Source organism: Symphodus melops (assembly GCF_947650265.1).
Source record: "Symphodus melops genome assembly, chromosome: 13".
Taxonomy (NCBI): Eukaryota; Metazoa; Chordata; class Actinopteri; order Labriformes; family Labridae; genus Symphodus; species Symphodus melops.
In genome coordinates this window covers 1,679,592-1,706,963 of record NC_136703.1, presented here as the reverse complement: position 1 = coordinate 1,706,963, position 27,372 = coordinate 1,679,592, and the positions used below count along the sequence as shown (strand labels likewise).

Sequence of the window (27,372 nt, the reverse complement as noted above, 5' to 3'; positions counted from 1 at the left end):
CCCATGTCGAAAAATGTAAAAAAACGACATACATACCTATGTCGAAAAATGAAAATAAAGGAGAGTTTCACCTGTTTTTAAAGGAGAGTTTCACCTGTGAATAAAGGAGAGTTTCACCTGTTAATAAAGGAGAGTTTCACTTGTTAATAAAGGAGAGTTTCACCTGTTAATAAAGGAGAGTTTCACTTGTTATTAAAGGAGAGTTTCACCTGTTAATAAAGGAGAGTTTCACCTGTTAATAAAGGAGAGTTTCACCTGTTAATAAAGGAGAGTTTCACCTGTTAATAAAGGAGAGTTTCACTTGTTATTAAAGGAGAGTTTCACCTGTTAATAAAGGAGAGTTTCACCTGTTATTAAAGGAGAGTTTCACTTGTTAATAAAGGAGAGTTTCACCTGTTAATAAAGGAGAGTTTCACCTGTTAATAAAGGAGAGTTTCACTTGTTATTAAAGGAGAGTTTCACCTGTTAATAAAGGAGAGTTTCACCTGTTATTAAAGGAGAGTTTCACCTGTTATTAAAGGAGAGTTTCACCTGTTAATAAAGGAGAGTTTCACCTGTTAATAAAGGAGAGTTTCACCTGTTATTAAAGGAGAGTTTCACCTGTTAATAAAGGAGAGTTTCACCTGTTATTAAAGGAGAGTTTCACTTGTTATTAAAGGAGAGTTTCACCTGTTAATAAAGGAGAGTTTCACCTGTTAATAAAGGAGAGTTTCACCTGTTAATAAAGGAGAGTTTCACCTGTTAATAAAGGAGAGTTTCACTTGTTATTAAAGGAGAGTTTCACCTGTTATTAAAGGAGAGTTTCACCTGTTAATAAAGGAGAGTTTCACCTGTTAATAAAGGAGAGTTTCACCTGTTAATAAAGGAGAGTTTCACCTGTTTTTAAAGGAGAGTTTCACCTGTTTTTAAAGGAGAGTTTCACTTGTTATTAAAGGAGAGTTTCACCTGTTATTAAAGGAGAGTTTCACTTGTTACTAAAGGAGAGTTTCACCAGACAATAAAGGAGATTTTTACTTGTACATACCCATGTCGAAAAATGTGAAAAGATGACATCCATACCCATGTCGAAAAATGTAAAAAAACGACATACATACCTATGTCGAAAAATGAAAATAAAGGAGAGTTTCACCTGACAATAAAGGAGAGATTCACCTGTTTTTAAAGGAGAGTTTCACCTGTGAATAAAGGAGAGTTTCACTTGTTAATAAAGGAGAGTTTCACTTGTTAATAAAGGAGAGTTTCACCTGTTAATAAAGGAGAGTTTCACTTGTTATTAAAGGAGAGTTTCACCTGTTATTAAAGGAGAGTTTCACCTGTTATTAAAGGAGAGTTTCACCTGTTATTAAAGGAGAGTTTCACCTGTTAATAAAGGAGAGTTTCACCTGTTAATAAAGGAGAGTTTCACCTGTTAATAAAGGAGAGTTTCACCTGTTATTAAAGGAGAGTTTCACCTGTTTGGGCACCAATGATTTTAGTGAGACAGCCTGTGCAGGTTTTGTGTACCTAAGCATGCCCAGTCCACTAGATCTCACTTTGTGTTTAGAGTAAGGTACTGAACCTTTATTAAACTACCTTAATTGTTCATCGTTGTGTTTATTGTTTGTAGCAAAAGATATTCCCAGTCGTCGTTTCCCTAAAAGGCTGTTTACTGGTCTGAACATGGGCGCAACATTCATCGTAATCACAGCATTCACTGAAAATACGCATAAGCAATTTACCTGCTCTTTTCTTTGTGCAGCCAGTTTAGCATTTGGAAGTCATGTAGCCTTTTGAAGCGAGAGGTTTTCAGAGCGTCTGTCAGCTCAGACGTGTTGACTCAGACGTGCTGAAGTCTCTTCGCCACAATGAGACTGATTGAGGGCCCGGCGTCGGAGCAGAGAGGTTAGTAAGACACCCGGCTTCCTCCCAGCTTAATTTTCAAAGTGCTACTGTAGTGAGGAGATTAGAGTGAGAGGGGTGCAGGGAGTGAGGGGGCAGGGTGTGAGAGCAGGCTGCTGAACAACAGAGGTTTCCATGCAACCTCGGTAATCGTGCATTCAGGAGGACGGCTGCGATAAGACATAAAAGACATGAGACTCGAGGAGAACCCTGATACTTAATACGAGACGAGGACGGCGATAGCAGCAGCAGTCGACAACTACTACGTGTCACTTTCTTTTGTCGACGGGGAAAATGAAATCTGCGAGGTAAATAAAAGATGGAACAACAGCGGCCAACAACAGCAGCCGGGGAGGAGGGAGCGAGGGATCTAACAATTTATTTCTTGCGTCTGTCTCACACCGCTTATAAGCGCACTACTTACAAGCTGATATTATTAGCCAATCATAACAATCTGTCTCGTGTAAGCTGATTGTAGAAGGTGCAATCCCCTCACTGTGGTGATCAGACAGCTGGGGCCCAGGTACATAATGTATCCTGGAATAATTATGGGATTTACGGAGATGTTAGGCTTTGTAAGTGCTCTCATTGTGACAGTGTTGGGTGTTTGACACAGCGGTACTCCCGGTGCACAATACCCCAGGGCCTGCTGCGGTGGAGGGGGGGGTGCGGTCGGACTTCTACAGACATGTCCTTTAATCACTGCATTCCTTGTAACACTTTGAGTCAGAGTGATAACATTAGTGCTGACTGCTTGATAATCATGGCTGTCAAAGTCGAGCGACTGCTATGATCTCACCAGAGAGGTTAATTGCTTATTAAATTACATTTCTCATTATTTTTTAAACACTAAGATCTCTGGTGTTGTAACGAAAAGCTGTCAGTGTAACTTCTTCTTTGATTGAAGGTCTGCAGGTGAGGAATTAGCAGGATGTTTTAGCTCATTTAAAAAAGGAATGTTTTCTGGTCTACTCAAACCGCGTCTCACAGATAGTCATTAAAGAAAACCTGACTGTTTGAAAGCCACACAACAGATTGGTATCTCTGTTCTTTCTTTGCCATTGTTGGTCAAATTAGCTCAGATGTGGCTGCAGCTTCAGCTGAATTATTCTGTATGCAGACGATACAGTTTTTTACTTCAGTACTGACATCGTCGGCTGAGGTAAATGTAAAGAAATATACAGGACACGGACGATAATAGAAACCTATTTAAGTTAGCTATCACAGAACTATTCCCACCACAGGAAATGAAAGTTATGGTTTTCTTTACGTTAATGGTCTGTGCATGTTTGACTGAGCTGACGGCGACACACACAAAGGAGAAGTCCCGATGTTAAGTGTGTAGGTGTTTTAATGAACTTTACAAAACAGAGACTTTTAGTAAAGTTTTTAGCACATCAAGCTGCGATGTGCTGGAGAGCAGAGGTCGACCAACATCATCTTTACGCTTTCACATTTACATAAAACGGACACATTTTTAACCCCGGCTTTACTCCGAATTTATCCCATTATTTTGTTTCAGTAAATGTTCAGCAATCCAATGTGAGAAATATCTCCGTTTCTCTTTTGTTGATTGGCTGAATCTCAAACTACACTCTTGATATAAAGGCAGACTTGATCGGACAGGGATGATTTCCCACTGTGGGCTACATGTGTGAACCGCTGACTCGGGACAATTTCAAGGTTGACATTTTTATTTTTAATGTTTAAGAGGACATGTGAAAACAGCCTCTGAGGGGTAAAAATAATCCACTGGAGGAGTTTGGTTCCTTTTGAATTAATGACTCGAACCCTGATCATGATCTGAGCCCTCTTTGATAACGCACGCCTCTCCGGGCCGTGAGGCTTTGACGAGAGCTCCAGCGATTGAAGATAGGAGGAGTTCTTTGTAGAAACGGAGCAGAGGGAACAGACTCGTGTTAATGAAGAGGGCCGTCTGAAGCCCGCAGTGTTGGCTGCTGCCTGAAGGCCTGTGACCCAGACCTGACCACAACACGCTATTTTTAGGACGGAGCAAAAAGCCACTCAGGCCCGCTGGCTGGACAGTCTGAGAGAGCAGCACAGGGAAGAGATTGAAGTGGGAAAAAAACACATTTAACCAGAAAGAGTAAAAAAAAAAAAAAAACCTTTAACACTCAACTGCACACATTAAACCTACAGTATAGAAACTCATAAAAGACGGATTGAATTTACTGAGCTCAGACTGTTTTAATAGTTTTCCAGGATTTCAAATCAGATAAATGTAATTAAGGAAAAAGGAAATTTAGTCTGTAGAGAAACTGGATCATGAAGATCCCAAACATTAACATCCTTAATAACCAGTAATGTACCAAGATAATAAAAAATGAAAAAACTTTCAAATCTGAACCAATTTAATATTATTTTTAATATTTTAAGTAGAAGAAGAATATTTTTTGCAGCGAGAAAAATGAGAAAACGAAAACAATTTGGGCTAAATCCTGTTTTAGAAGACGGATTATGTGCGGCTTTATACGGTCAGAGTACGCAACTTCCTGTCACTCGTTTTCATGGGATGCTGAGAGTGTTCAATCTGATCGACCGGAAATCGTTTCAACTTGATGACTTGACTTGATGGGGAGCTGTAAAATAATCGTAGTGGCACCACAGTACTTTCCTCTCTGCTCCTCCTTGTATCTAACTTTGTACAAACACTCTCGATACTTATTCTTCGTTGACACTTTATTCTTTGTTGTCGGTTAAATGTGTTAGCATAGCTGCACTGTCGTTCGTTTGCTGCTCTGTGTGCCCTTGAATTGAATTGAATTGAACACATTTTAGAAAATAAATCGGTTGCAACTTTGACCACGCCCCCACCTCCTCCAGCTGGTCGCTGAAGGGTGAAAAATCAGGCCCAGAATGTTGAAGTCTATCGCCAGCTTTAAAAATCGTTTTGTTAAACGATACTTTATCAAACATGTTTCTGTTGGACAGGAGCTCCACGTCCCGCTGGAGTCTCACCACCTTTTATCTTTACAGTTAAAAATCCAAAAGGAAATTATTAGGATGTAAGATGCCATGTGATGTGAATGTGATGAGCGCTTGTTTTCAGTTTACCAAAGTCTGACACAAAACAAGCCGAAGAAAGTGATGAGACGTCGGTGTTCTTGGTCCAGTAGAGCTTTAATGAACAGACAGTTACGCCAGTGTTACATTAGACACCAAGAGGCTGAGGGGAGTAAATGCCAATACAAATTTCTCACTAGTCTAATACGTCCTACAGGTAGAATAAATTATACTATGGCAACATACACACATGCCGAACAGAAAGCAGAACAGAACAAGCAGAGAAAAAGGACCAAGAGGTAAACAGGGGAGGGGAGGGGGAGGGGGGGGAAGAAGGGGGCGGGGCTTCATGAGCATCTCTGTACATTTGATCCTTAATGCTCGTCTTGGTTTTGCAGTCATTGAAAAAATATATATACACAAGGTAGAAGGTTAAACACAGCCAGCGTCCGAAGAGTTAAACAGAGGAATTCTAAAAGCCTCTGCGTCAAACATCGCCTTCATTACAGGTACACGTGGACACCAGCATCCAGTGAGCGTGAAGAGGAGGAAGGTAACAAACATGGCTTCACCTTTAAGTCAATGAATTCAACACCGAGCGAGTCTCTGGAATGATGTTAAATACTAAAAAAAAAGAAACAAAGACAAAAAGATAACTTAAAAACGTCGACGCATGTTCAGTTTGCGTGGAATGATAGGAAAAGGGGAACGACTCTTAGTTTGGTCTCCTGCAGCACGTCGATGTCAGCGATGTCGCTCCGATCCCAAGCAGGGCCAAAGGCTTCCCGAGGAGGAGCTTTCCCTTTCCCACTAACAGACACCTGATTCGTTTAAAGGTCGAGGTTTCTTTGCATTGAGGGCGAATTAAATCTACTATTTGAAAAACATTTTTGTAGGTAGACGGAGTGAAAGCAACACGTTTCCTCCCGGGTCGCCGATGTTGACACTGCTGGGTGGGAGCAAACTGCTGCGACTGTCATTCATATCTTCATGGAGGGTAAACATTAGTCAGCTACGATCATCAGACGTTCCCTCGAGGAGTGAGTAAAAAAAAAAAAAAAAAAAAGGATATTGACGTCGACTATCCAGCGCTTCAACCTGAAACACGGAGACGTGAAATCATCTGGAATGTCAAAGGATAAGAAGTGGTGCGAAGCTGCGTGGAGTAAAGTCCGTCTGCACGGCGGCGGGGAAGCGGCCGTCCCGCTGGATGTCAGCTGCTCAGTCAGGAGCTTGTCTGACCTCCAACTCTGTCCAAAGCTCTTCAGGAGGTCTTGTTGTTGATAAGAGGGGCTGCAGCGTCTCTTCAGGCTCCGTATCAGCCTGCCGCAGACGTGTCTTTATCTCCCTCATAAACTCACACACTCACATCCACACACGGGGATCTGGAACCTTCGCTTTTAAGCTGCCCATATATTGTGCTGATAGTCGCGATCTAAAATGTTCACAAGCGTACAAATACAAAGTATACGGGGTTACCCTGAAGTTTTATGTGTCTCTTTTTTAAAAAAAAAACGATTCAAAGTTTGACCTCACGCAGGTCAGGATTGGTTTGTAAGATCTTGTTTTTGTGCTCGCTGATGGTTTATGCGGTCAGAAGTACAACACGCGAAACTTTTGAGGTAGCGTCCGTGACTCCAAAATCAAATCATTTCACGCTCGAAGCCAAAAAAAAAAAAAGGGTGAGCGAAAATAAGATCGAGAAACGTTGAATCTCCTGAAGTCTCTCGAGCGTGTTCAGCCTCACACGTGGACTCGTCTCGACTCACGCTCGATGTCGACTGTGTTGACGTCACATCGTACAACAACTAAAGAAATGTTTGTTACTCGCCCTTCACCGCCAAACGTGCCGACTCGATGCCTCCGCATGTCCGCAGCCAATTTAAAATAAATCACTTTTCACTAAAACAAAGGGAGATTTGTGCTTCTTAAGACTGTTTGTTTCAAGAGCTTGTGTTTGAACGTCTGGGTTGTGCTGAAAAAAAAAAAAAACTAAAAACAACCTGTCGACATCTCGAAGTCGTCCTGACAGCGTGTGTAAGAATGGCGTGCAGTGTGAAGCGATAAACGTGTGGTGGTGGATTCGGTTGGTCCCGTGGGGAATGTTTAAAGCTTGAACAGCTGCATCATGACGTCCTCGAACCCCGGAGGAGCACGCACACACGCACACACACACACACACACACACACACACACACACACACTCAGGGAGACTTTGTTCAGGTGGAAGCTGGAGTCCAGGGTTGTGCTGGTGACCAGGTGTTTGGTGTTTTGGGTGAGTCCTAGTAGGCCTGGCCGGTCTCGACCTGCAGCAGTCCGAGTACAGCCGAGTGGTCGGCCAGCTTCATCCTGCGCTGACTGGACAGACTCACGTTCTTCGCCAGGTAATCCACCGCCGCTGGAGAGAGACAGGAGGAGGAAAGAGTCACACACAGCCCTCGTCACTCATAACGACAAACCTGAAAACAGATCACAACGCGTCACGGCGTTCATGAAACCGATCTATCTTCCATCTTTAGAGATCCATCAACCTGCGCTGATTCCTCAAAGTCCTTGTGGAAAAGATTACACGTCTTCATTGAGATCATTTATTGGCCAGAATAGAAGCAGTGCAACACATTAAAATAAATGATATTATTACATTGTGAACATAGTTATAAATCGGCACACATCGGAGATAAACGAGCCGATACCGATGGTCACATGACGTGATCAAATCAGCCGATATTATCAGCTGGACCATTTATCGGTCCGGTTCGAATTTTTGTTTTTAATTTCAGTCAACCTGACGTGTTCAACGTTTAACCAAAGGCGCCACAACTTATCCTGTAACACGCATTGTAGTGTCGTTTGTCCGATCACACACCTTCTGACACACACACAAACACACACACACACACACACACACACACACACACACACGGCTTTAACGCTCATTTTCCTCTGGTGGCGCTGGATGTCGCCCCTCCCAGGTTCAGCCGCTGATAACTTCTCTTTTATGGGGCAGGAGAGAGGCGGGCTGACAGCAGATGTGATGTGACACGGTGTGTGTGTGTGTGTGTGTGTGTGTGTGTGTGTGTGTGTGTGTGGTGGCTATCGGGGGGGAGGTGATAAGTAAGGCACGTCAGTTAGGATGCTAGCGTGCACAGAAAGGAGGCTGTCACTCTGTGCTGAGGAATGAGAGAAAGAAGAGCACCTATGGGTGGGCAGGTCTGTCTGCCAAGGTGCCAGTCACCCCGACAGCTAGTGGGGGGGAAGTGTGTGTGTGTGTGTGTGTGTGTGTGTGTGTGTGTGTGTGTGTGTGTGTTTGTGTTTCACAAGGGTTTAGTGAGGCCCCTCTAAAGGAAGCTGTTTTTCCTGTCAACCAGGTTTATACCCTAAATCCCTGTTGAGCAGTCTCACTGAGAGTCCTCTGCCTCCCTGATATCTGATAACACACACACACACACACACACACACGCATGTACAAACACAGGTACAACACACACACACACACACACACCTCAGCTATTTTGACAGTATGCACTTTAATCTGTCAGGAGCTTCCTGCAATAGAACAAGAGAGGAGTCAAATGTCTGAAGTAAACGTTTAAATCTGTGTGCAGGAGGGAGGGGAGGAGGCGGCGGAGGGTCTTGAGCGTCACGTCGCAGACCATCACTCACAGCGTCACACACACATTCTTACTTAGAGACAGGCTTTAGTAACACTGGCCAGGAGATCGTCTAACAGTCATCGAACACTCCTCCTCCGTGTGTCCACACTCAACGCCTCGTGACTTTCCTCAAACGATGAGGCAGAGCAGCGACCTTCACGCTCCTCGCTCCTCTTCCCTTCTCGCTGACTTTAAATGAAAGCGGACACGAGGAACGTTACAAACACTCTGAGGTCGCTCGCTGTCGTTCTTTAGGCAGTGAGGGCGTTCTCACATGAGGCCTGATTTGCTCTCTCCTCCCCTCGTCTGCGCTCACACGCGTGTACACCTGCACACGTACACGTCGACGTCTAGCGTGCAGCTCCGAGCAGGAAGCGTGCTACGATGTGTAACGATGTTTTCTGAAGCAACGGGAGCCGTTTAGAACGACGTCACACAGACCGTACTCGAGTGAACCGCCGCACCCGAGGACGATACGTTGGAATTGGAGTGTCCGGATCCGGATCCGGGCCCCCCATAGAGTGCAGTTAAATGAGTGTGTATTGGAGGTAGTGACGCTGCTATAAATCTGTTCTGCTCATTTAAGAGTTCAAATCAGTCGGAGGCAGGAAGTGAAAAAACGATCAGACTCACTCTGGCCGTACTGACTGTACTGGTAGCCGGCGGCAGCCACGGCGGGGTCCATGCTGTAGCTGGTGGTGCTGTACGTTGGAGGGCAGTAGGACTGGGACGACGGGAGGCTGTCCACCGTCTTGATGGAGGCGTCGCCCGAACGCTGGCTGCAGCTGGCCGAGATGGAGTTGGACGGAGAGGAGTCCAGGGCGCTGTGGAGCGGCGAGATGGAGAAGTCGTGTTGTTGCTGGGAGGAAACGCCGCTGGGGTTACTCAGGATGCTCATCACCTGCGAGCACACAGAGAGAGGACACGATGTAACGGGACAAACTCACTCACAAGAGAGCTCACAAACCATCAGGCAAATTCTCCACCAGTCAGAGGTCCAAACATTATAGAGACACACCGGTTGGCATGGCAACCATATTGTTTCATCCTGGGAGATGCAGCGGTCATATCAGGCCACTTTTCCAAAGCCAGTGCCTGTCATGCAATAATTCATGGTCTACACCGAGATGTGTTTATAAAGTAAAGTCCTTCAGACCTCATAACTGTGGTTTGTCTTTATACTTCAGCTCCTTTCTGCGACTTGGAGGAGTCTTTCGTGCATGTTGCCCCCCCCCCCCCCCCACTAATCCCGCCACCTTTAATTGAAGTCAGTGAGTTTATGCTAAATATGCAGATTTGTATAATTTTCCACTTTCAAGTTCCACAAAGGGCGGCTCTGCGGTGACAGGCCACCTCCTTGTTGCCCTGAATGGGAGTGTCAGGCTGCTGGGAAGCCTTCACCTCCTCGCTCCACTCGAGGTTTGACGTCTCCTGGGGTCCTGCAGGCTCTGCTCCTCAACCTCTGTCTCCCTGCTGCACTTTGTTCTCCTCCCACATGCCTCACTTCTCTGTCTGACGCTGAGCCGCCAACGCCACCAGAGCCCGCTTTAAGACAAGGTCAGAAAATGTTTTCTGAATGTATTTCTCAGAGTCTTAACACGCCGTTTCTATTTCTGCAACAAACAACCAAAAAATCTGAACATGTTAAAGCTGAACCTGCTGTGTGAGAATTATCTGTTCAATTCAACATGTTTTCCTCCGCTTTCATCACGTCTGAAGACACTCGGAGATTTCAAAACGCCCGAGAGGAGAGCTCCACATCGGGAGCTCCACAAACACACAGTCAGACATGCACACACACGCACGCACACACACACACACACACACACACACACACACACAACGAGACTCTGACCCGGGCTCAGGGAAGCGTTCTGAGTTTATTTAAATTGATTTTCATGATGGAGTCGGTGGAGGAACCTTCTGACTTTGTTCAGCATTTATTACTGAATAATAAAAAAAATATTCAAATCTTTGGCAAGAAGTCCTTGAGAAGATCTTTATCAAAAAGTTAGCCCGTGTGTGTTTGTGTTAGTTAGCCTAGCTTAGCAAAAAGGCTGCCTCAGATGTTTCAGTGATTGGTCTGAGCTAACAGCTGCACGCTAACAGCTGCATGCTAACAGCTGCACGCTGACTAACACTGTGTCCAACCTTCATGTGCTCTGAGTCTCTGAGTTAAACCCAACACTCTGACAACACTCTCACTTCAGCAGCCAGCAGCTTTCTTTCTTTGTACCTCTAAGAAAGAAGAATAAATGAACACAATATGCTCTCTTTCAGATAAATTAGCATTCCAGACAAAGAGTTTCCTCAGTTTGTTTTATTCGAATGTCTTCATCTGTTCTAATGAGGCCTTGTTTTGTTCGAGCTGGTGTCAGAGGAAACCCTCCGTCTTTGTTGCTGTCTGAGCTCGGCCTGCTGCAGCACACTGATAGCACCGCTTCTTACAGACGCTGCAGCCAGGAGCGAAGGCAGGCCTATTAAACATTCCCAGCATGCATTTCACTCCCACTGGATGCACGAGGTGTCCAGTGGTGTCAGAATGTGTTCACAGCAGCACATGTTTTCTAATTAGTAAGAGACTGAGGGCCCGGGTCCACCTGGCGTTTTTTTTTTTTTACGTGCAGAAAAGCGATGACTGTGCGCTCGCCTGAAAAGTTTGAATGCTGCATGTCTCTTCTGTCTCCATGACAACGGCCGAACTGCTCCGTTACTTTTTAATGAGTGTGTGTTTTTTTTTTTCAAGTTTCTGACACGGAGCAAAGACACGATCTGCAGGCGGCAAAACTACGGAGAATGTCACACGTCTGGAAAAAAAAAAAAAAAAAAAGAGCGGCGCTGATTTCAACAACGCGGTGAACGTCGGTTTTTAAGTCAAGCGCGCAAAGCGGCCGCACGGCGCTGCACTTCTCCTCCAGGTTGGAAGGTCAATGTGTAAACGTGCACTGTGTGTGTGGGGAGTCAAGGTCACTGGAAGGTGATATATAACACACACACACACACACACACACACACACACACACGTGCGTCTCTGAGGAGTCTTTGACAGATGAGGAGATGAGAGCTGAGCAGATGTGTGCAGATGTGACAGTTATCTCTCAGCCACACATTACCATCTTCACCTTCTCGCTCCTCTTCAGTTTAGTTCAGCTCAGCTTGCTGCTTGGTACCAAACTGAGTTTTTTTATAAATAGTCAGCTGGGAGATAATCGGGGATTTCAGGGCACTAAAACAGAATCAGGTGGTGAATGTGAAAAAGGCTAAAGGTGACAGTGCGCTTCAAAGGAAGTACTTATTGGATTAAACAAAACCACCTGAAGCTGGCTCCCTTCACGCCTCTTAGAAATGTGTGGCTGTCGTCGATCATGAACTTGACACAGGAGCAGGTGAAGAGTGTGGAGGTGGACGAGGAGGCAGCGTTTCGAGATGGCCTTTTTCAACCTCTCGGCGTTCGCACTCCTGTGACTTTGTAAACGAACATGTGACTGCGACACGGCGAGCGTCCTCGAGGAGAGACTGAAAGCCTCCTGACACACCGGGCGGCTTCGTCACATCTCGCCCAACGACTAAGTCAGGACGGTTTATCCACGCTCGAGCATGGTGCGCTAACTCGTGCATGAAGAGGGTTCGATCCTCACCCTCCATTCTGGAGAAATCGTGTTAGCATGAATCGACTAACACGACTCATAATAAGGTCAGCTTCTCTCTGCTGCGGGGACTTGAACTCGACTGAGTCCCTTTTAGTTTTAGATTTTTTTAGTCCTCGTCTTGTAAACTCAGCTCGCTTAATGAGTAAATCCCTGCGTGTGTCGTATTATTAGCTCCTCACAACCTTCAGTATTAGTTTATTTAAAAGGAGACAGTGCCATCTCATAAAACACATGATTACACGTTAGCCAGGAGGCTTGTTTTTATCTGTAGTCCCCTGGCCATGATGGGAAAAGGCAATAAAAAATTAAAAGGAAGAAAAGAAAAAGAAAGAAGAGAGAAACCTGAAGTGTGAGTGCGCCACAAACAAACTCATCCTCCGGTCCTTCAGGTCATATGACTGGTTTTATAAATGGCGTCTCGTTGGCGCTACGATGCGATGTAACCTCAACAGAAAGGTTTATCTGCTGCAGGGATCCACATGTGCTCGACGAAACCTGCTCGAATCAAATCAAAACTTCGATGTTCCTTTATGATCATTCAGCCCCCCCCCCCCTTCGCCCCCCAGTCCAGGTTTTTAAAATGAGGGAACTTTCTGAAAGCTTCCAGCAGATATATTCTAACAGTATGTCAGAGCAGAAATGTGCTTTTTTAAGATAATTTACAAACTGAATACATTGAGCAGCAAAGTGAAGCATCAGACTGTAAGCGTCCCACTCACAACATGTCATGTTCACATTCCTTTAAGAAGCTAACGTACGCTCCTCGCTCCACACGCTGCCGAGCGGGCTGGACTCACCCGCGATGTTAACTTTCACTACTGCATCATATATTTGCATTTAAATAATGAGTGGCTTCGTTGTGATTCACCTCACAGTGTCGTGTTGAGCTGCGTCTGTGGGCGGATGCAGAGAGCGGGATTAAGGCTGATGCTGACACGGAGCCGGTGTCAGACACGATCTATCACTATCTTCTATTGAATCATCAGTCAAACAGTAATTGCAAAGCGCATTGAGCTCGTCACTGTTGAATGCAGAGTATCTGATGCAATCAGAGGTAATTATGCACTCAGCTTATGCTATTTTACTTTAAGCAGATGTGTTTTTTGTCAGAGGACGTAATCCTGAAAATCCCAACTCCCCCATCAGTGACGAAAAAGGAATCAAATTCAATGTCACGAAGAAGAGGAAAAAAAACTGCGGCGCTGCAACAACAAACAAAAAGCTCGTTGTCAGAATCTGAAGTCGATTCTTTTATTACCTTTTCTGATGAAATGAGCTTAATCCAGGGACAGAGAACGCTGACCTCAGAGTGTCACCGTGATGTAACCACGGCGGCACATCGCAGCATCAAGAAAAAAAAAAACCAGGAAAGTTTTGCGAGGACGTTTTCCTCCCTCAGAGGAGTCGCAGAAAACGATGAAGGGACGTGAACTGGAGTCGATCTCCGTTCGACGACGAGCACGGCGGCAGAAGCTCAAACTTTAGGGACTTAGGTTGGAAACTGGAGGGTCGTCGGTTCAAGTCCCGGTGCGGACCAAGTCTAGAAATTGATCTGGAGGGCGGAAGAGGTCTGCCCTTGAGCAAGGCATCAAACCTTGAACAGGTCTGGTGTGCTCCCTGTGTGGCAGCCCTACAGTCTCCACTAATGCATGTCCTCGTGTCCCGTGTGTGTGTGTGTGTGTGTGTGTGTGTGTGTGTGTGTCTGAATAACAGTGTAAAAACAGCATTAAAACAACCTCTGAGTCTCTCGGGCGGCACGAGCTCGGTCTGTAGGGACTGACTGTAGGTTCAAAGCCCAAGTCTGGAAAATTCTGTCTGGAAGCTGGAGAGGTGCGGTCTCCACCGCTGCGTCCACACGTCTCCACCGCTGCGTCCACACGTCTCCACCGCTGCGTCCACACGTCGGCGCTCATTCGAGGCCTCACATTAATCTGTACTGACACTCGCTGTTTCCTCTTCCTAACTACATAACAGGAACCTTTACTGATTCCAGGTCAAGAGGCTCTTTACGGAGCGTGCCGGGGGGGGGGGCGGGCGGCGTGCCGGGGGGGGGGAGTCGGAGGAGACGGGAGCTGTTTGCTCAAACAGCAGGACGCTGGTCTGCAGAGGGATGTCAGGTCAAACTGCAGCTGACAGCTTTAATATCTGCTCCTCCTCGCCATAATGACATGTAAATAAACAGAGCGGCGGCGCTCAGCTGGAGGCCGACAGGCTGAGCGCCGCCGCAAACAGCAGGCAGCCGGGCCCTGAATGCATCGCAGGGAGACGGACGGAGAGCTCAGTTTGATCCACTTTATTCTGCAGGTTCATTAAAGACTCTGATTGTTTTAGGAGACTCTGCGACCTGCTGCGATGAGCGACCTGACAGCTGACTGAACACTTTGATCCTAAATCCTGTCACTCTCAGGATACCAGTTTGCAGCCAGCGTCATCTCCCACCGCTCAGATTATAAATACATATCATGACGTTCTGTCAACTGGAGTGTCTTTCAACACGCCGCCGTGTGTTAGCATGTTCGTGCTAAGGTAGAAAAATCTCTCATAACGACAGTAACAACAAAAAGGAAGAAAAAAAACGAAAGGTGAGGATTTTCGTTTCTGTGCGATCGAGTGAACATCGAGAAAAATCCGGGTTTGTGCTGAAATAAGTCGGGATGCAATTTCTGCTTTTGGAAAGGAAGACGAGTGCGTGCGCACGTCACAGAGGACGATGCTTCAAACAAGAAGCGATCTTCAGAAACACGATCTTTACGCTGCTTCACTTGTGTCCGCTCGTTTGGAACAACGTTCGCTTCAAACTCTTCACTTGTTTACAGTTTTATCTTTTTTTTTTTTTTTCAGCCGATTGCGTCGACGTGTTCGCAGAGCCGAACGAGACACGACGTCAGAGGGACGAAGTCGTCGGTAAGCACCCTCTGGGCCAATCAGGATAGAGGGTGCGTCGGCCGTGTGGTCACGGTGCGAGCGCTCGAGGTCGTAGTGGTTGGTTCGTGCAGCCGGTCGACGCCCACATTTCATCTGCGGCGCGGGAACGAGAGAGGCTTAACACTCTTCTACCCACTCAGTCAGTCAGACGGCACCCTGGGCTCTGTTTGGTTTCCACGGAGGGAGGAGGAGGAGGAGAAGACTCTGAGTGATAAATAAAGAAAAATATATCCTACAAACATTCCATCAGTGGGTATGATTTAAATTCCTCTGCTTTTCTGGCAGCTTTCTTGAGTAGGTCTTGTCTTATTATTTATTTATTTGCCATAAAGCTCCTTGCTTTGCTTGGTGCCAAACTGAAGCTGCATCTGTTTTTCAGGCGATTTCTAATTAACATCCACCCCCCCAATTCACCCCCCCCTCCTTCTCTGCTCCTCATTATGAGAATGATGTAAATATATGTGCTCATCCTTTTTGATTTGTTGACATGGGAGCGTGCCAGTTGACAGCGTGCCCAGTCAAAGGGCTTAGTACTGCACATTTTAATAGCAGCTAATATTAGGCAGCGCACTCATTGACATTCAGGTGCATGCAGCCGTGTCAACACATTATGAACTGCAGGAGCAGGGGAGCAGGGATGGGAGGGAGGGGAGGAGGGAGGGAGGGGGGGGAGGGGGGGGGCGGTGTTTGTATTTTTTTAAAGGGAGGGGGTTCCTGAATATATTGCTGGTTTTTTAAATATATGTTTTTAACGTTAATGGTGTTTGAGGTAGTGCTGCAGTGTGCAGGATGGGGGGGCGAGGAGGGAGGTGGCGGGGGGGGGGGGGGGCCTTAAGAGAGCCCCCTCCATCCCCACCCCCCCACCACCACCCCACCTCCTTATCTCAGGCCGACAGTTGTCAGGAATCACGAGCAGAGGCCTGAGTTAGCGAGGCAGGCAGGCAGGCCTGGGGATATGGATCAAAGAGACAGAGCTGGAGAACCAAAGCAGCTCTGATCCCCCAACACTGAAACCCACTCTGTTCTATCCTCGCTCGCCCGCTCTCTCTCTCTATCCCTCACCCCGACATCAAATAGCGAGCCAGAGAGCTCCACCATTCCAAAGCAGGCTAAATCTTCCCTCGCTCACAACAAACCGGAGAGGAAATGAGAGCGCGGGGCGAGAGACACAGAGAGAGAGAGAGAGAGAGAGAGAGAGAGAGAGAGAGGGGGGAGAAATGTTCTTCTTCTTTACTTGTGTGATGTGTTAAAGTGTCGGGGTCACTGTGGGAAGTAATAGTTTCATCTTCAGTGGCAGGTCACTAAGTTGTTTGACCTGACAGAAACGGATTAGTGGTCCGGCAGAAGGAGAGAAAAAAAAAACCCTTCTCACCACTTAGAGCAAAATAGATTTATGGGAATTTGTCAAAATGTGTGTTTAAAAAAAGGTTTATTTTTTCCTCCGGGGGGGGGGGGGGGGGGGGGGGGGGGTTATAACTCGGGTGGTGAAGCTGTGAGAAAGAGGGTTTCTATTTACGCCATCACAGGGACGGCGCTTCATTCTGTCATTTTGTCTTCCTGTCAATAAGACTTGGAATTGGCTGCACGCGCTCCGTCTCCACATGAAAGTCGGCCTCTAATTCTTTCCCGTTCAATCGCGGGAGGAGGAGGCGCTCGCACGGCTCGTGTGAATTACATTCCAAATGCAATATAGCGGCTTCAAATTGAATTATTGCCTGTCAGACGTGCAGCATATGGGCTCCCTGCACTTTTTTTTTTTTTTTGAAGTGGGATCTTAGGAAATTCTCCCGACATTGTTATCTCATGTAAATGCCCAGGAACATGATGAAAGGGTCAAACACAGTGAACCCATAATGGAAAAAAAAAAAAGCTTCAGCTGGGATTCGACGGCGTGGCACGATGGCGCCGAGAGAAGGACAATAAACACGGAGAGCGGCAGCAGCAGATTCATGTTTCAATCAGGTGAGATGTTTGGGTTTAAATTTGATGGGATTTTCTTCGCAGGCTCGACTCGTGTGTTGGTTTTCACACGTGAACAGTTGGTGGTAAAAGCAGTCGTGCTTTAAGCTCGTGAACGCACCTGAAAGCTGTCCAGGAGGACGCAGCGTGCAGAGAACACACGAGCACACGCGTGTGTGATGCATGAAGGTGGTCTTAAAGTGTGAGCTATAATCGCTTCACCGTCTCGTGCGCTCACGTCTATCAGTCTTCATCTGCCTCCATCTTTACTCGCTGATGTCTTACAGGTGTCCAAAGATCTTTTCATGTTGAGCTGGGCTGTGATGTGACGTGCACGCTGCTTCATTCTCGTCTGCGGTGTCACCTGACAGGATGTGTGTGTGTGTGTGTGTGTGTGTGTGTGTGTCATCAGTCAGGAGCTACTGCACATGTTAAAAACTTTCCGGCCTGCTCGAGTTCCTCCAAACACTGAAGATACAGACGCTAAACGCAGGATAATGTAACGTTAGCTTAACACGTTAATTAACCCCTTCACTGCCACTCACCGGCGCCTTCACACTTCACCACTCCTCCTCTCTGAAGGATCTCGTGTGACAGCCAGGAAATACACTTTGAACCTAAAGTCTGAGCACACTGACGCAGAAAAAGAGTCAAACCGCTCATTCATCGTCTCTATAGAACTACCAGGGATGAAAACGGTTTCTAGCCTCGACTCTCTCTGGCTGCATGACCTCACAGCTCAGGGAAGACGGATGAATCAGTGTCTAAAAACAAGGAGCACAATGCGTCCTCTCTAATTGTGTTCAGATGACAAAGAGCAGACAGCAGCAGCCCGTCTCACCTGTGGGGAGAGCCCGTTGCTGACGGGGTTGACGTGGTTGTTGGGCGCTGCAGACGTCATGAAGCTGTCGGAGTAGCTGGAGAAGCCGTGGCGGTTGGAGGACAGGCCGTAGGCGGAGCTGCTGTCGTTGCCGGACAGACTGCCCTGGTGCATGGTGGACGGAGGTAACGGCTGAGGACGGTGAACTGTAGCGCCTCCGTCTGAAGATGACAAAACACACACGGCTGTTAGCTCGTGTGCTAAGTGAGGCTTAACACACTCAGGCTGTGTGTGTGTGTGTGTGTGTGTGTGTCCAGGAGGTCTACGTCCAATCACACGTTCTGCCTGAAGATGCTGCTTTTGATTCTTCAACATAAAACATTGAACTAGAAGTGCTTAAATCTTCTGATGGGACAGAAATCAACAAACGATGTGCGTCGTTTCATAAAAACATGGCCGCTCGGAGGTCACAGGCGTGTAAGCGTGTGGTCAGCTCTACCTTGTTGCAGGCCGTTGGTCGTGTAGCTCGACTCCGGCAGCTGGTACGTAGGAAGTGTCGGCATCCCCGTGGGAGGAAACCCGCCCGGCAACAGGTGGTTGAACGCTGCTAGCTGATTGGCTCCGGCTTGTTTTCGCCACCGTGCTCTCCTGTTGCTGAACCACACCTGAAACAAACAGGAACCATCAGACTGACGGGCTTTAAACGCCACGTCAAAGGAGTGTGTGTGCACTTTATTATGCGTGAATGGAGTGTGTGTGTGTGTGTGTGTGTGTGTGTGTGTGTGTGTGTGCGCGTGTGTGTGTGTGTGGTTAATCATGCGATGTTCCTCGCTGACACATGAATGCAGACTCTAAAGGATGAATGGAGGCCAGAAGAGGAGGGAGAGGAGGCGTCGACATCACTCGGCTAAACGCTGCACACATGAGCGATCAAAGCAGCAAACACACACACACACACACACACACACACACACACACCGCTGAAAGGTGTCACAATCAGCACAGAGGATTTAAAACGACCGGAGTGACAGTCCTGTTTCATCTAATCTACACACGAGATCTGACTTTACAAACACACAAAGTCCTGCACACTGCCAACGATCGATAGATCGATAGATAGATAGATAGATAGATAGATAGATAGATAGATAGATAGATAGATAGATAGATAGATAGATAGATAGATAGATAGATAGATAGATAGATAGATAGATAGATAGATAGATAGATAGATAGATAGATAGATAGATAGATAGATAGATAGATAGATAGATAGATAGATAGATAGATAGATAGATAGATAGATAGATAGATAGATAGATAGATAGATAGATAGATCGATAGATAGATAGACCTGTAAACACACATTAAAGACAGATGAGTGTTCAATCAATAAGCAGCCTTTAGTATCAATGTTCAGACGTGTTGCATGTTTTAGTTCCTTCTCAGGGCTGCACACTGGACTGAGCTTTATCAGATATAGATTGTGTCTTTTATACAGATGTGTGTCTTTATAATTCATAAATAATTAAAGGGATATTTCACCCATTGACATGAAGCTGTGTATCATTAGAAACATGGTAGTAGTGTTGAATGGTCGTGAATGAGACAAGAAAAATATGTTTTTCTTTGCCTGGAAGTTTTCTTCATGTGATGCAAAAAGCGTCATATTGCATACACACACACACACACACACACACATACACACACACACACACACACACACACACACACACAGTCTATTAAAAATTCAGATTACATAATTTACTACATTTCTGTTGGGCAGTGGGCCCATCGGAGAATAAACCTTCATAGAGGCAAATGAGGTGGTGAACAAACACATCTGGAATGACCTACACAAACACAACAATGGACATGATGTTCCTCACACCTTCACACCGCCTGGGACGCTCTGTACCTCCTGCAGAGTTTATGAAAGGTGAAGTATCTCTTTAATAATGCAGACAAGAACAAACTCCACGTCAGCTGATCTCACGCTGTTTAAAAGTGATGGAATTAGAGTCTATTATTCACAATCATCTGTTTTCTTCAGGGTTGAAAGGATGTGAGACAGGGGGACAGGTTAAACACACACGCACACACACACACTAAAGTGGGCGGAGTCAAGCAGATTGTGAAATGACAAAGCTGGTCGTTTCGCCGAAAGCTAAACTGTTCGTCTGTTTCAACTCAGCAGGACGCCAATTTCAAAGTTCTTAATTAAAGCAACTTAAATACAGAAGCTCAGAGCGAGTACGAGCCTGTCGCTGTGCAGGAAACACACTGCTCAAATGTCAACCCCCTCAGCACACACACACACACACACACACACACACACACACACACTGTATGTCCTACATCAGGTTACTGCCTTTTCATCATTTGTATCCCCTGAACCAAACCACACAATACCACTCACATGAGTTTAATATAAGCACACACACACACACACACACACACACACACACACACACACACACACACACACACACACAGCGGCAGCAGGAATCCATGTATTGCCTCCAGCTTCCCGCCCGCCCTCTTTCTCCAGGAATCCTCCTTTTTCATTTGCAGCGAATGAAAACATGCCTTTCAAGTGGAGCCGATCATTTGGACTCCTATTTCTGAAGAGGAGACTCAAATAATTAGAACAGGTGTTGTCGCCCCGAGGAACTGACTGCAAGAGGAGCAGAAGAAGAAGAAGAAGAAGAAGAAGAAGTCGGACGGCTCAACTCCACGGTCCAAATCCTGCAGAGCAGAGAGTGCAGACCTCCACCTGAACACTGCTGCAGAGGAAACAAGCTGAGACCACCGTTTCATTCAGAGCTCACGTGCTCTGAGCTCAAATGTAAAATGTATGCGTGCATTTCTGTGTCTGTGACTGGTCACTCAAATAAATCACCATATATATTTTTAAATGAGTCTCTTTAAAGTTTGACTCCACTGATCCTGAGTCACGTGTGACGGTTCAGTTTCACTTCAAATTGTGTCTGAAAAATGAAAAAGAATTCAAGTTTGAATTTTAACATCTGCTGGATGAACTTCAGGAAAGTTTCAGCTTCCTTCTAATAAATAAAGTGACACAAAAAGTTCAACTGTTCGTCACTTTCGTCGCTTTTCTTCTCAAACCAGTGCAGCGAAAAACTAAAAAAACAAACCTCTCCGTGTACTGATGAAGAAAAACAGCAAATCAACATCACGAAGCTTCAACCAGCTAACGTTGACAGTTTGACTCACTGAAACAAATATCAGCTCATAGATTTTATTAAAGGTGGAGTAAGTCGCATTTTACATGCATACTTCCAAATGTGGCCCCTCCTCCTCCTCCAGAAGCTCCGCCCCCTGCAGGACGTTGTGTGTATGTTTACTGCTGGTAGCTACACCGCAAGCTAACACAGGCTAGCACAAGCTAACCGCCGGTGTTTGTCAGCTTCCTGTCCAAACAGGAAGTAGACCAACTCCACGTCGACGGGTAAAAGACAACACATGGTTCAGCCTGGTTTTAGAAGCAGCTTTATCCGCCTCCGTCCATGTCTATTATGGCGTCCAATCGCTGAATTGTATCACACCTGCTGCGCTGTCATTGGCTGGAGGAAACACACCAGCTCCGCCCACAAATGTCCCCGAGTTTTTGGAAAAAGGCCTCTGACTCCATCTTGACGATCCAATGACTGTTGATAAACACAACATGGAGAACAATGGTTCTCCACCGGTGGGTCGGGACCCTCAGGTGGGTCGTGTTTTCAGAGGGTCACGAATCAGCGCCTCGAAAGAAAACGCAGACAAAGAGTCCACAAAGTGCTTTTCAACATCTTTTCTTCTTTTGTGTTTTTGTTCCATCACATGTTTGGCTGAGGTGGAAACAGCGCCATCTTTTTTTTTACATCAATAGAGTTGATGATGAGCAGTGAAACCTGACTGAAGGAACTCTGTCTAAATGCATTCACACACACACACACACACACACACACACACACACACACACACACACACACACACACAGAACATTAACCCTTACATCCAAACTGGGGTCTCGTGTCTCGTTTCTGCTCTCACGCCTCGTGTGACATCACACTGACAGCAAACAGCCACTTCCTGTCTCCCTGCATTAAGTCGTCTCGTCTCATCAGCATTAAGCTTGAATTTCCCTCGGGATCAATAAAGTATCTATCTATCTATCTATCTTAAGCGACATAAAATAAAAACCTGAAACCCTGGCGCCGTATCTGCAGCTTTAAAAGTGATACGATGGGGCGCTGATGGCCTAGCGGTTAGGTGGTGCCCCACGTACGGAGCCTAAAGTCCCCAGCTGGATTCAAGTCTGACCTTTCAAACATGTCACTCCCCCCTCTCTCGCTCTCTCTCTCCCCCCTCTCTCTCTCTCCCCCCCCTCTCTCTCTCTCCCCTCTCTCTCTCTCTCTCTCTCTCTCTCTCTGTCTCTCTGTCTCTCTCTCTGTCTCTCTCTCTCTCTCCCCCCCTCTCTCTCTCTCTCTCTCTGTCTCTCTCTCTCTCCCTCTCTCTCTTTCTCCCTCTTGCTCTCTCTCTGTCTCTCTCTCTCTCTCTGTCTCTCTCTCTCTCCCTCTCCCCCCCTCTCTCTCTCTCTCCCTCTCTCTCTCTCTGTCTCTCTCTCTCTCCCTCTCTCTCTCTCCCTCTCTCCCTCTCTCCCTCTCTCCCTCTCTCTCTCTCTCTCTCTCTCTCTCTCTCTCTCTCTCTCTCTCTCTCTCTCTCTCTCTCTCTCTCTCTCTCCCTTTTGTTCAGTGAAACAGATGTTCAAACTTTGACGGAGCGTTCTCGACAGCTGAGCCTGTAAATAAAATCCTAATAAGACTTTTAGGATGAATAAAAGAGGAGCAGTGTGTGAGTGACTCTGCAGGTATGAGAGCCGGCGTCTTGATTGACCTTCGTATCTGTGGAGGATTAGATCTCCCGTGAGAGCGCCGGCCCCGCCTGTGATCTTCTCTGAATTTTTTACAACGAGTGGCGGGCTTGAAAGTGGTGGGAAACACAGATTCCAGCCAAGATGTTGAGGAGTGAGACATGCACGAGGAATGCAGACACCCCCCCCCCCCCCCCACCGCCGCCGCTGAACACCTCACAGCTGTCGTCAGCGCTCGGCCGCGTTTCCTCTCGCTCTGCTGTCAAACTCAGACCGGACCAGAGAGGACGGTGTCCTCAGCTGAGGAGTGAACAGCTGTGTGTGTCACTGTTATTCAGAGTCAGGGGGGGGGGGGGCTGATGTTCAAAGTCTCACATCAATGCGTCGACAGGGTGAGTAAGGGTCCGTGTGAGTGCGAGGAAGACGTGTGACAGGACGGACGCCAAAGAGCTGTCTGCACCGAGACACGAGGGAGGGAATAAAACTGCTTCTGTCCCAGGGAGGATTTCCCAAGGTCGACCCCCCCGCCCCCACCACCTGCAGCCTCATCACAGGTAGTAACAGAGGTGTTACGAGGGTGAGACGGGGTCGAGGAGCCAGCGTGGAAGTTTAAAACTCAGGTTCATGTCAGGCGACAACTTCAGAACAAGTTCAGAACAAGTTCAGACAAGCTGACGTTTTTAAAAGTTACTAAACACGGTCCAGAGGGAAGACGTGCGTCCCCCCTGGTTTAATGTGATGTCTGTGTGGGTGAGCAGCGTTGTTACCTGGACCCGGGCCTCGGTGAGCTTGGTCCTCTGGGCGAGCTCCTCTCGGGTGTAGATGTCGGGGTAGTGGGTTCTCTCGAAGGCCTTCTCCAGCTCCTCCAGCTGCTCGGCCGTGAACGTCGTCCGACTCCTGCGCTGCTTCCTCTTCAGCGGGAGGTCCGGCTCCGACTCCACATCCGACACCTCGTCCATCCGACTGCCTGGACAAACCACACGGAGGGGTTACTTCACGTACACGGGGACAAACATGCAACTCATCCTACAGATCCAAAAACAGACGCAAAGTAACGCTGCAGAGATTTCTCTCTGTGATTATTTAATCGACTAAACGATATTCTCCTGCCGTCTGTAAAGAATCAGCATTTCCCAGAATCCCCCGGGGCAGCGGGGGGCTGAAGAGTGCGAGTGAAACGAGGGGTGCTAATCTCTCCAGACCACCTTGGTGATGTGTGTCGCTCCTTTCTCTCTCTGCAGGCCTTCAGGGCGACGCACACAAACACACAAACACACAAACACACAACAGCAGGCTGAAAATAGTCCAGCAGTATTTATTGTGCCTCTCGCGCTCAGAGCGTCCACACGAGGCGTGCTACTCCAGACGTCCAATGGAAGGTAATAATGATGAATAATATATCAACTTTTTAATCATAGAGTTCCTATTTGATTTATTTACACAGCTTAGGTCGACTCTCTGACCTTCTACGTCCTGATTTTTAACTGAAGACACTCACGTGCAGGATGGCGTTAACAACCTGCACACGCAGCGTGCAGAAAGCAAAAGTCGCTTTTATTTAAAGAAAATGCAAAAATCCCCAAAAAAAGGGGGAAACGAGGAGTCAGAAGGAGAACACTGGAAACAAGACGTATCAGCATGACAACAAGAAAACAAGACAGAAGGAAGACTGAGGCTCTTTCCAAAGTTCAGCATGGCGTGTGGACTTCTCAGTAGATGCTGACGTCGAAAACATCAGTTCACACGCAGCTCAAAACAAACGAGGAGCAGATCCTGCAGCACGTCTTTAAATCGTTTCCATGCAATGTGAAGTTTTGTTATCCTGCAGATCACACCTGAGCTGTCAATCACACGAGGCCACGCCCACCCCTGAATGAATCAGACGAACTGAACTACAGTCGGTCCTGACAGCACGGAGACACGGACGGTCAGATGGGAGTCAGACAGGAGCGAGAACATCAATCAGGAAACAGCACAGAGAACGTGACGACTACGTGAGGAAACAAGAGAATCTAAAGGCCCAATCCACAGTGTGGCACAGTTAACCTCGTCACACTGCGTCTGAACCTGCCAGAGTTCACAGCCGTCAGCTGTTCATGGATCAGGTGTTTAGAGAGCAGATGTTTGCAGATGTTCCTCACATGTTCTCTGAAGAGGTTATTGATTCCTGTTCATTGTTTGCACAACTTTGTCATGTGTTAGAGAAGAAGAAGAAGAAGAAGAAGAAGAAGAAGAAGAAGGCTCATCACACTGGCTTAGACAACGACAGGGTCGGCGCTGTACTTTAATTAAACAAGGAATTATGGGATTAGTGCGCAGCTCCCATTACAGGCCACTGGAAGAGTCTCAGGGAGAATATCTTTTTGTATTCCCCCCTGGCTGCCCCCCCTCCCCCCCCTCCCCCTGAAAGCACCCGCTAGAGAATTCTCAAAGGATTACATGTGGCCGCAGGACATGCTGCTGCATTAATTAAATCAATTCTTTCACCGTTTAGTCCCTGCTAAGATTTGTTTTCCTAAAAACCAAGGTAGCAAACATATATTTTTATACACACACTCGTCTTTAGAGGACGCTGGCATATGCAGTGCATGTTGTTTGCTGCTGGTAGGCTGCAGGGAGGGAGGGGGAGGGATGGGGTTGGTTGGTTGGTGAAGGGGGGGGGGGGGGGGGGGTGCTGCAAAGCAATTTGGCACTAACTCGGCGTGACAACACTTGAGGCCGCTGCAGTGGGCTGCGATCACTTTCCAAAAGGCACCTCGAGTCCTGCGGGTGCTGCTGCGACAGGATGGACTCTTTATTTGTTTTCCCTCCACATGCTGCTGGATTTAAGGGAGAAGAGGGGGCAGAGGTGGGGGGGGGGGGGGAGACTCTTCTTCTCCCCCCACTCTGAACGGATTTGGCCTCAGACTGAGGAAAATAGCTGTGAGGCTCGCTAGTTTTTTTGTTTGGCCTGTTGTGTTGTTTAATTTTGAATCACCTGAGAACCAAACCAGCGGCCTGGTTTCCCCCCTCGCTAACTCACTGAGTAATGTTCAACAACTCAGGTGTGAGACAGGTGCAAACCCAACACAGGACGAACTGATGCAATAGTCTCACCTACAAGGAACAGACAGCCGATGGTTTATGACTGAATATCTATCTGATTCATTTCTATATCCAGGATATTCAGGGGGGGGGTTTTGCAGCCTATACGTGGACGTCGTTTTGATCCTTTATGCAGCTCGATGTCACATGTTTTGTGACATCATCAGACGCTTTGGAGGACAGAATCAAACGCAGCTTCTGATAAATAAAAATACTGAAGACATTTATCGACTCCGATGCTGACATATGATAAGAACAAATGACCCGGGTTATTTTATTAAACAATGAAGTGACCTTAAAGCTCCTGTGAGGATCTTTCTGTTTGCATTGATTTTGGCGCCCCCTGTGGAAACAGAGGCTGTAACAGCAGGCCGATATATGACCACACGACTAACTCTTAACCTTCATATAATAATAACAAAGAGCTGAGCTCATGATACCAACACAGACCTTTTAATATCGCTGCATGGAGACTTCTTGGTCTGTGCAGAAAGCTTCAAATGGACACAACTTCAGTTATTTTGCACTTCCTCATCGGGGTTATTTTATGACACCCAACACCTCACAGACAGCCGTGCAGGATTAAAAAATAATCAGTCATATTTGACCAGTTTGGAGAGTAAGTGATCGACCTTGACCACTTGAAATCTGACCTTCAGAAGGTGCTTTAGTCCCACCGGGGTTCTCATCATGAGACATTCAGATCAGACCCGAGAAACCGTTCTGTGTCAGAACCTGAACCTCGACGTTACGTGTGCTCGTGCCTTTTGGAGTTTGCTTCCGCAGAGCAGAGACTTTCCTGAGAAAGTGGGTCATCTGAGAGTGGATTTGAAAAGCCGAGCTGAGAAGAGGAGCTCACGGTGATTGGACATGTTTTAAATGAAAGTGCACGTCACAACAGGCGCAGTGTGGCTGAGTGTCCGGGCTGCAGCCGCCCCCGTGCTGACAACCTGAACCGCACTGGGGCTTGTTGTGTGTGTGTGTGTGTGTGTGTGTGTGTGTGTGTGTGCGTGCTCGCTTGCAGCAGCTCCACGCTCGCTCTGGACGGCAGCACAATACGGATCCCCGGGCTGGAGGAGAATAAAGTTTGACAGGCCGGTGGATCAGGAGGGTCAGCTCCTCTCTCCAGCTGATAATGGAAAGCAGAGATTATGCTAATGAGACAGACGCCTAGAGCCGATAGAGGGGCTAAACCTGGACTTCATCTTTGTCTCCACCAGATCCCTCAATTGGCATGCTATGTCTTATCAGGAGCACAGCGCAGCTCCTCACACACACACACACACACACACACAGGGTCTGCACATGTGCTGCAGAATAAATAACAAACTGTACACTTTGCATTTACACAGCCGCCTGCTTTCTGTCACACATCGAATACGATTAGAGTGGAAACACATCCAGACTGCGGTCAGATCCGTCCTGATCGCAGCACATTCACACTCTCTGTGTCCTCCTCTAATAAAAACAAATCTAATTATAGTCCGTCCACAGCTACTCGAT

At 46.9% G+C, this 27,372-nt stretch overlaps 1 protein-coding gene across 3 annotated transcripts in view; it reads right to left on the bottom strand.

Annotated features, from left to right (window-relative positions):
- Positions 1 to 4,944: 4,944 nt before the first annotated feature.
- The window catches only part of LOC306834096 (paired box protein Pax-7-like), a 40,789-nt gene continuing 18,361 nt past the window's right edge, over positions 4,945 to 27,372 (bottom strand). For all 3 annotated transcript variants that reach the window (XM_079359864.1, XM_079359865.1, XM_079359866.1), the window contains exons 5-9: positions 23,553 to 23,752; positions 18,409 to 18,574; positions 17,931 to 18,130; positions 9,189 to 9,456; positions 4,945 to 7,300 (exon numbers count right to left, since the gene is read on the bottom strand). In XM_079359864.1, coding sequence (XP_079215990.1) covers positions 7,185 to 7,300; positions 9,189 to 9,456; positions 17,931 to 18,130; positions 18,409 to 18,574; positions 23,553 to 23,752 — 950 coding nt within the window. In that variant the 3' untranslated portion in view covers positions 4,945 to 7,184. The remainder of the gene's footprint in view (positions 7,301 to 9,188; positions 9,457 to 17,930; positions 18,131 to 18,408; positions 18,575 to 23,552; positions 23,753 to 27,372) is intronic.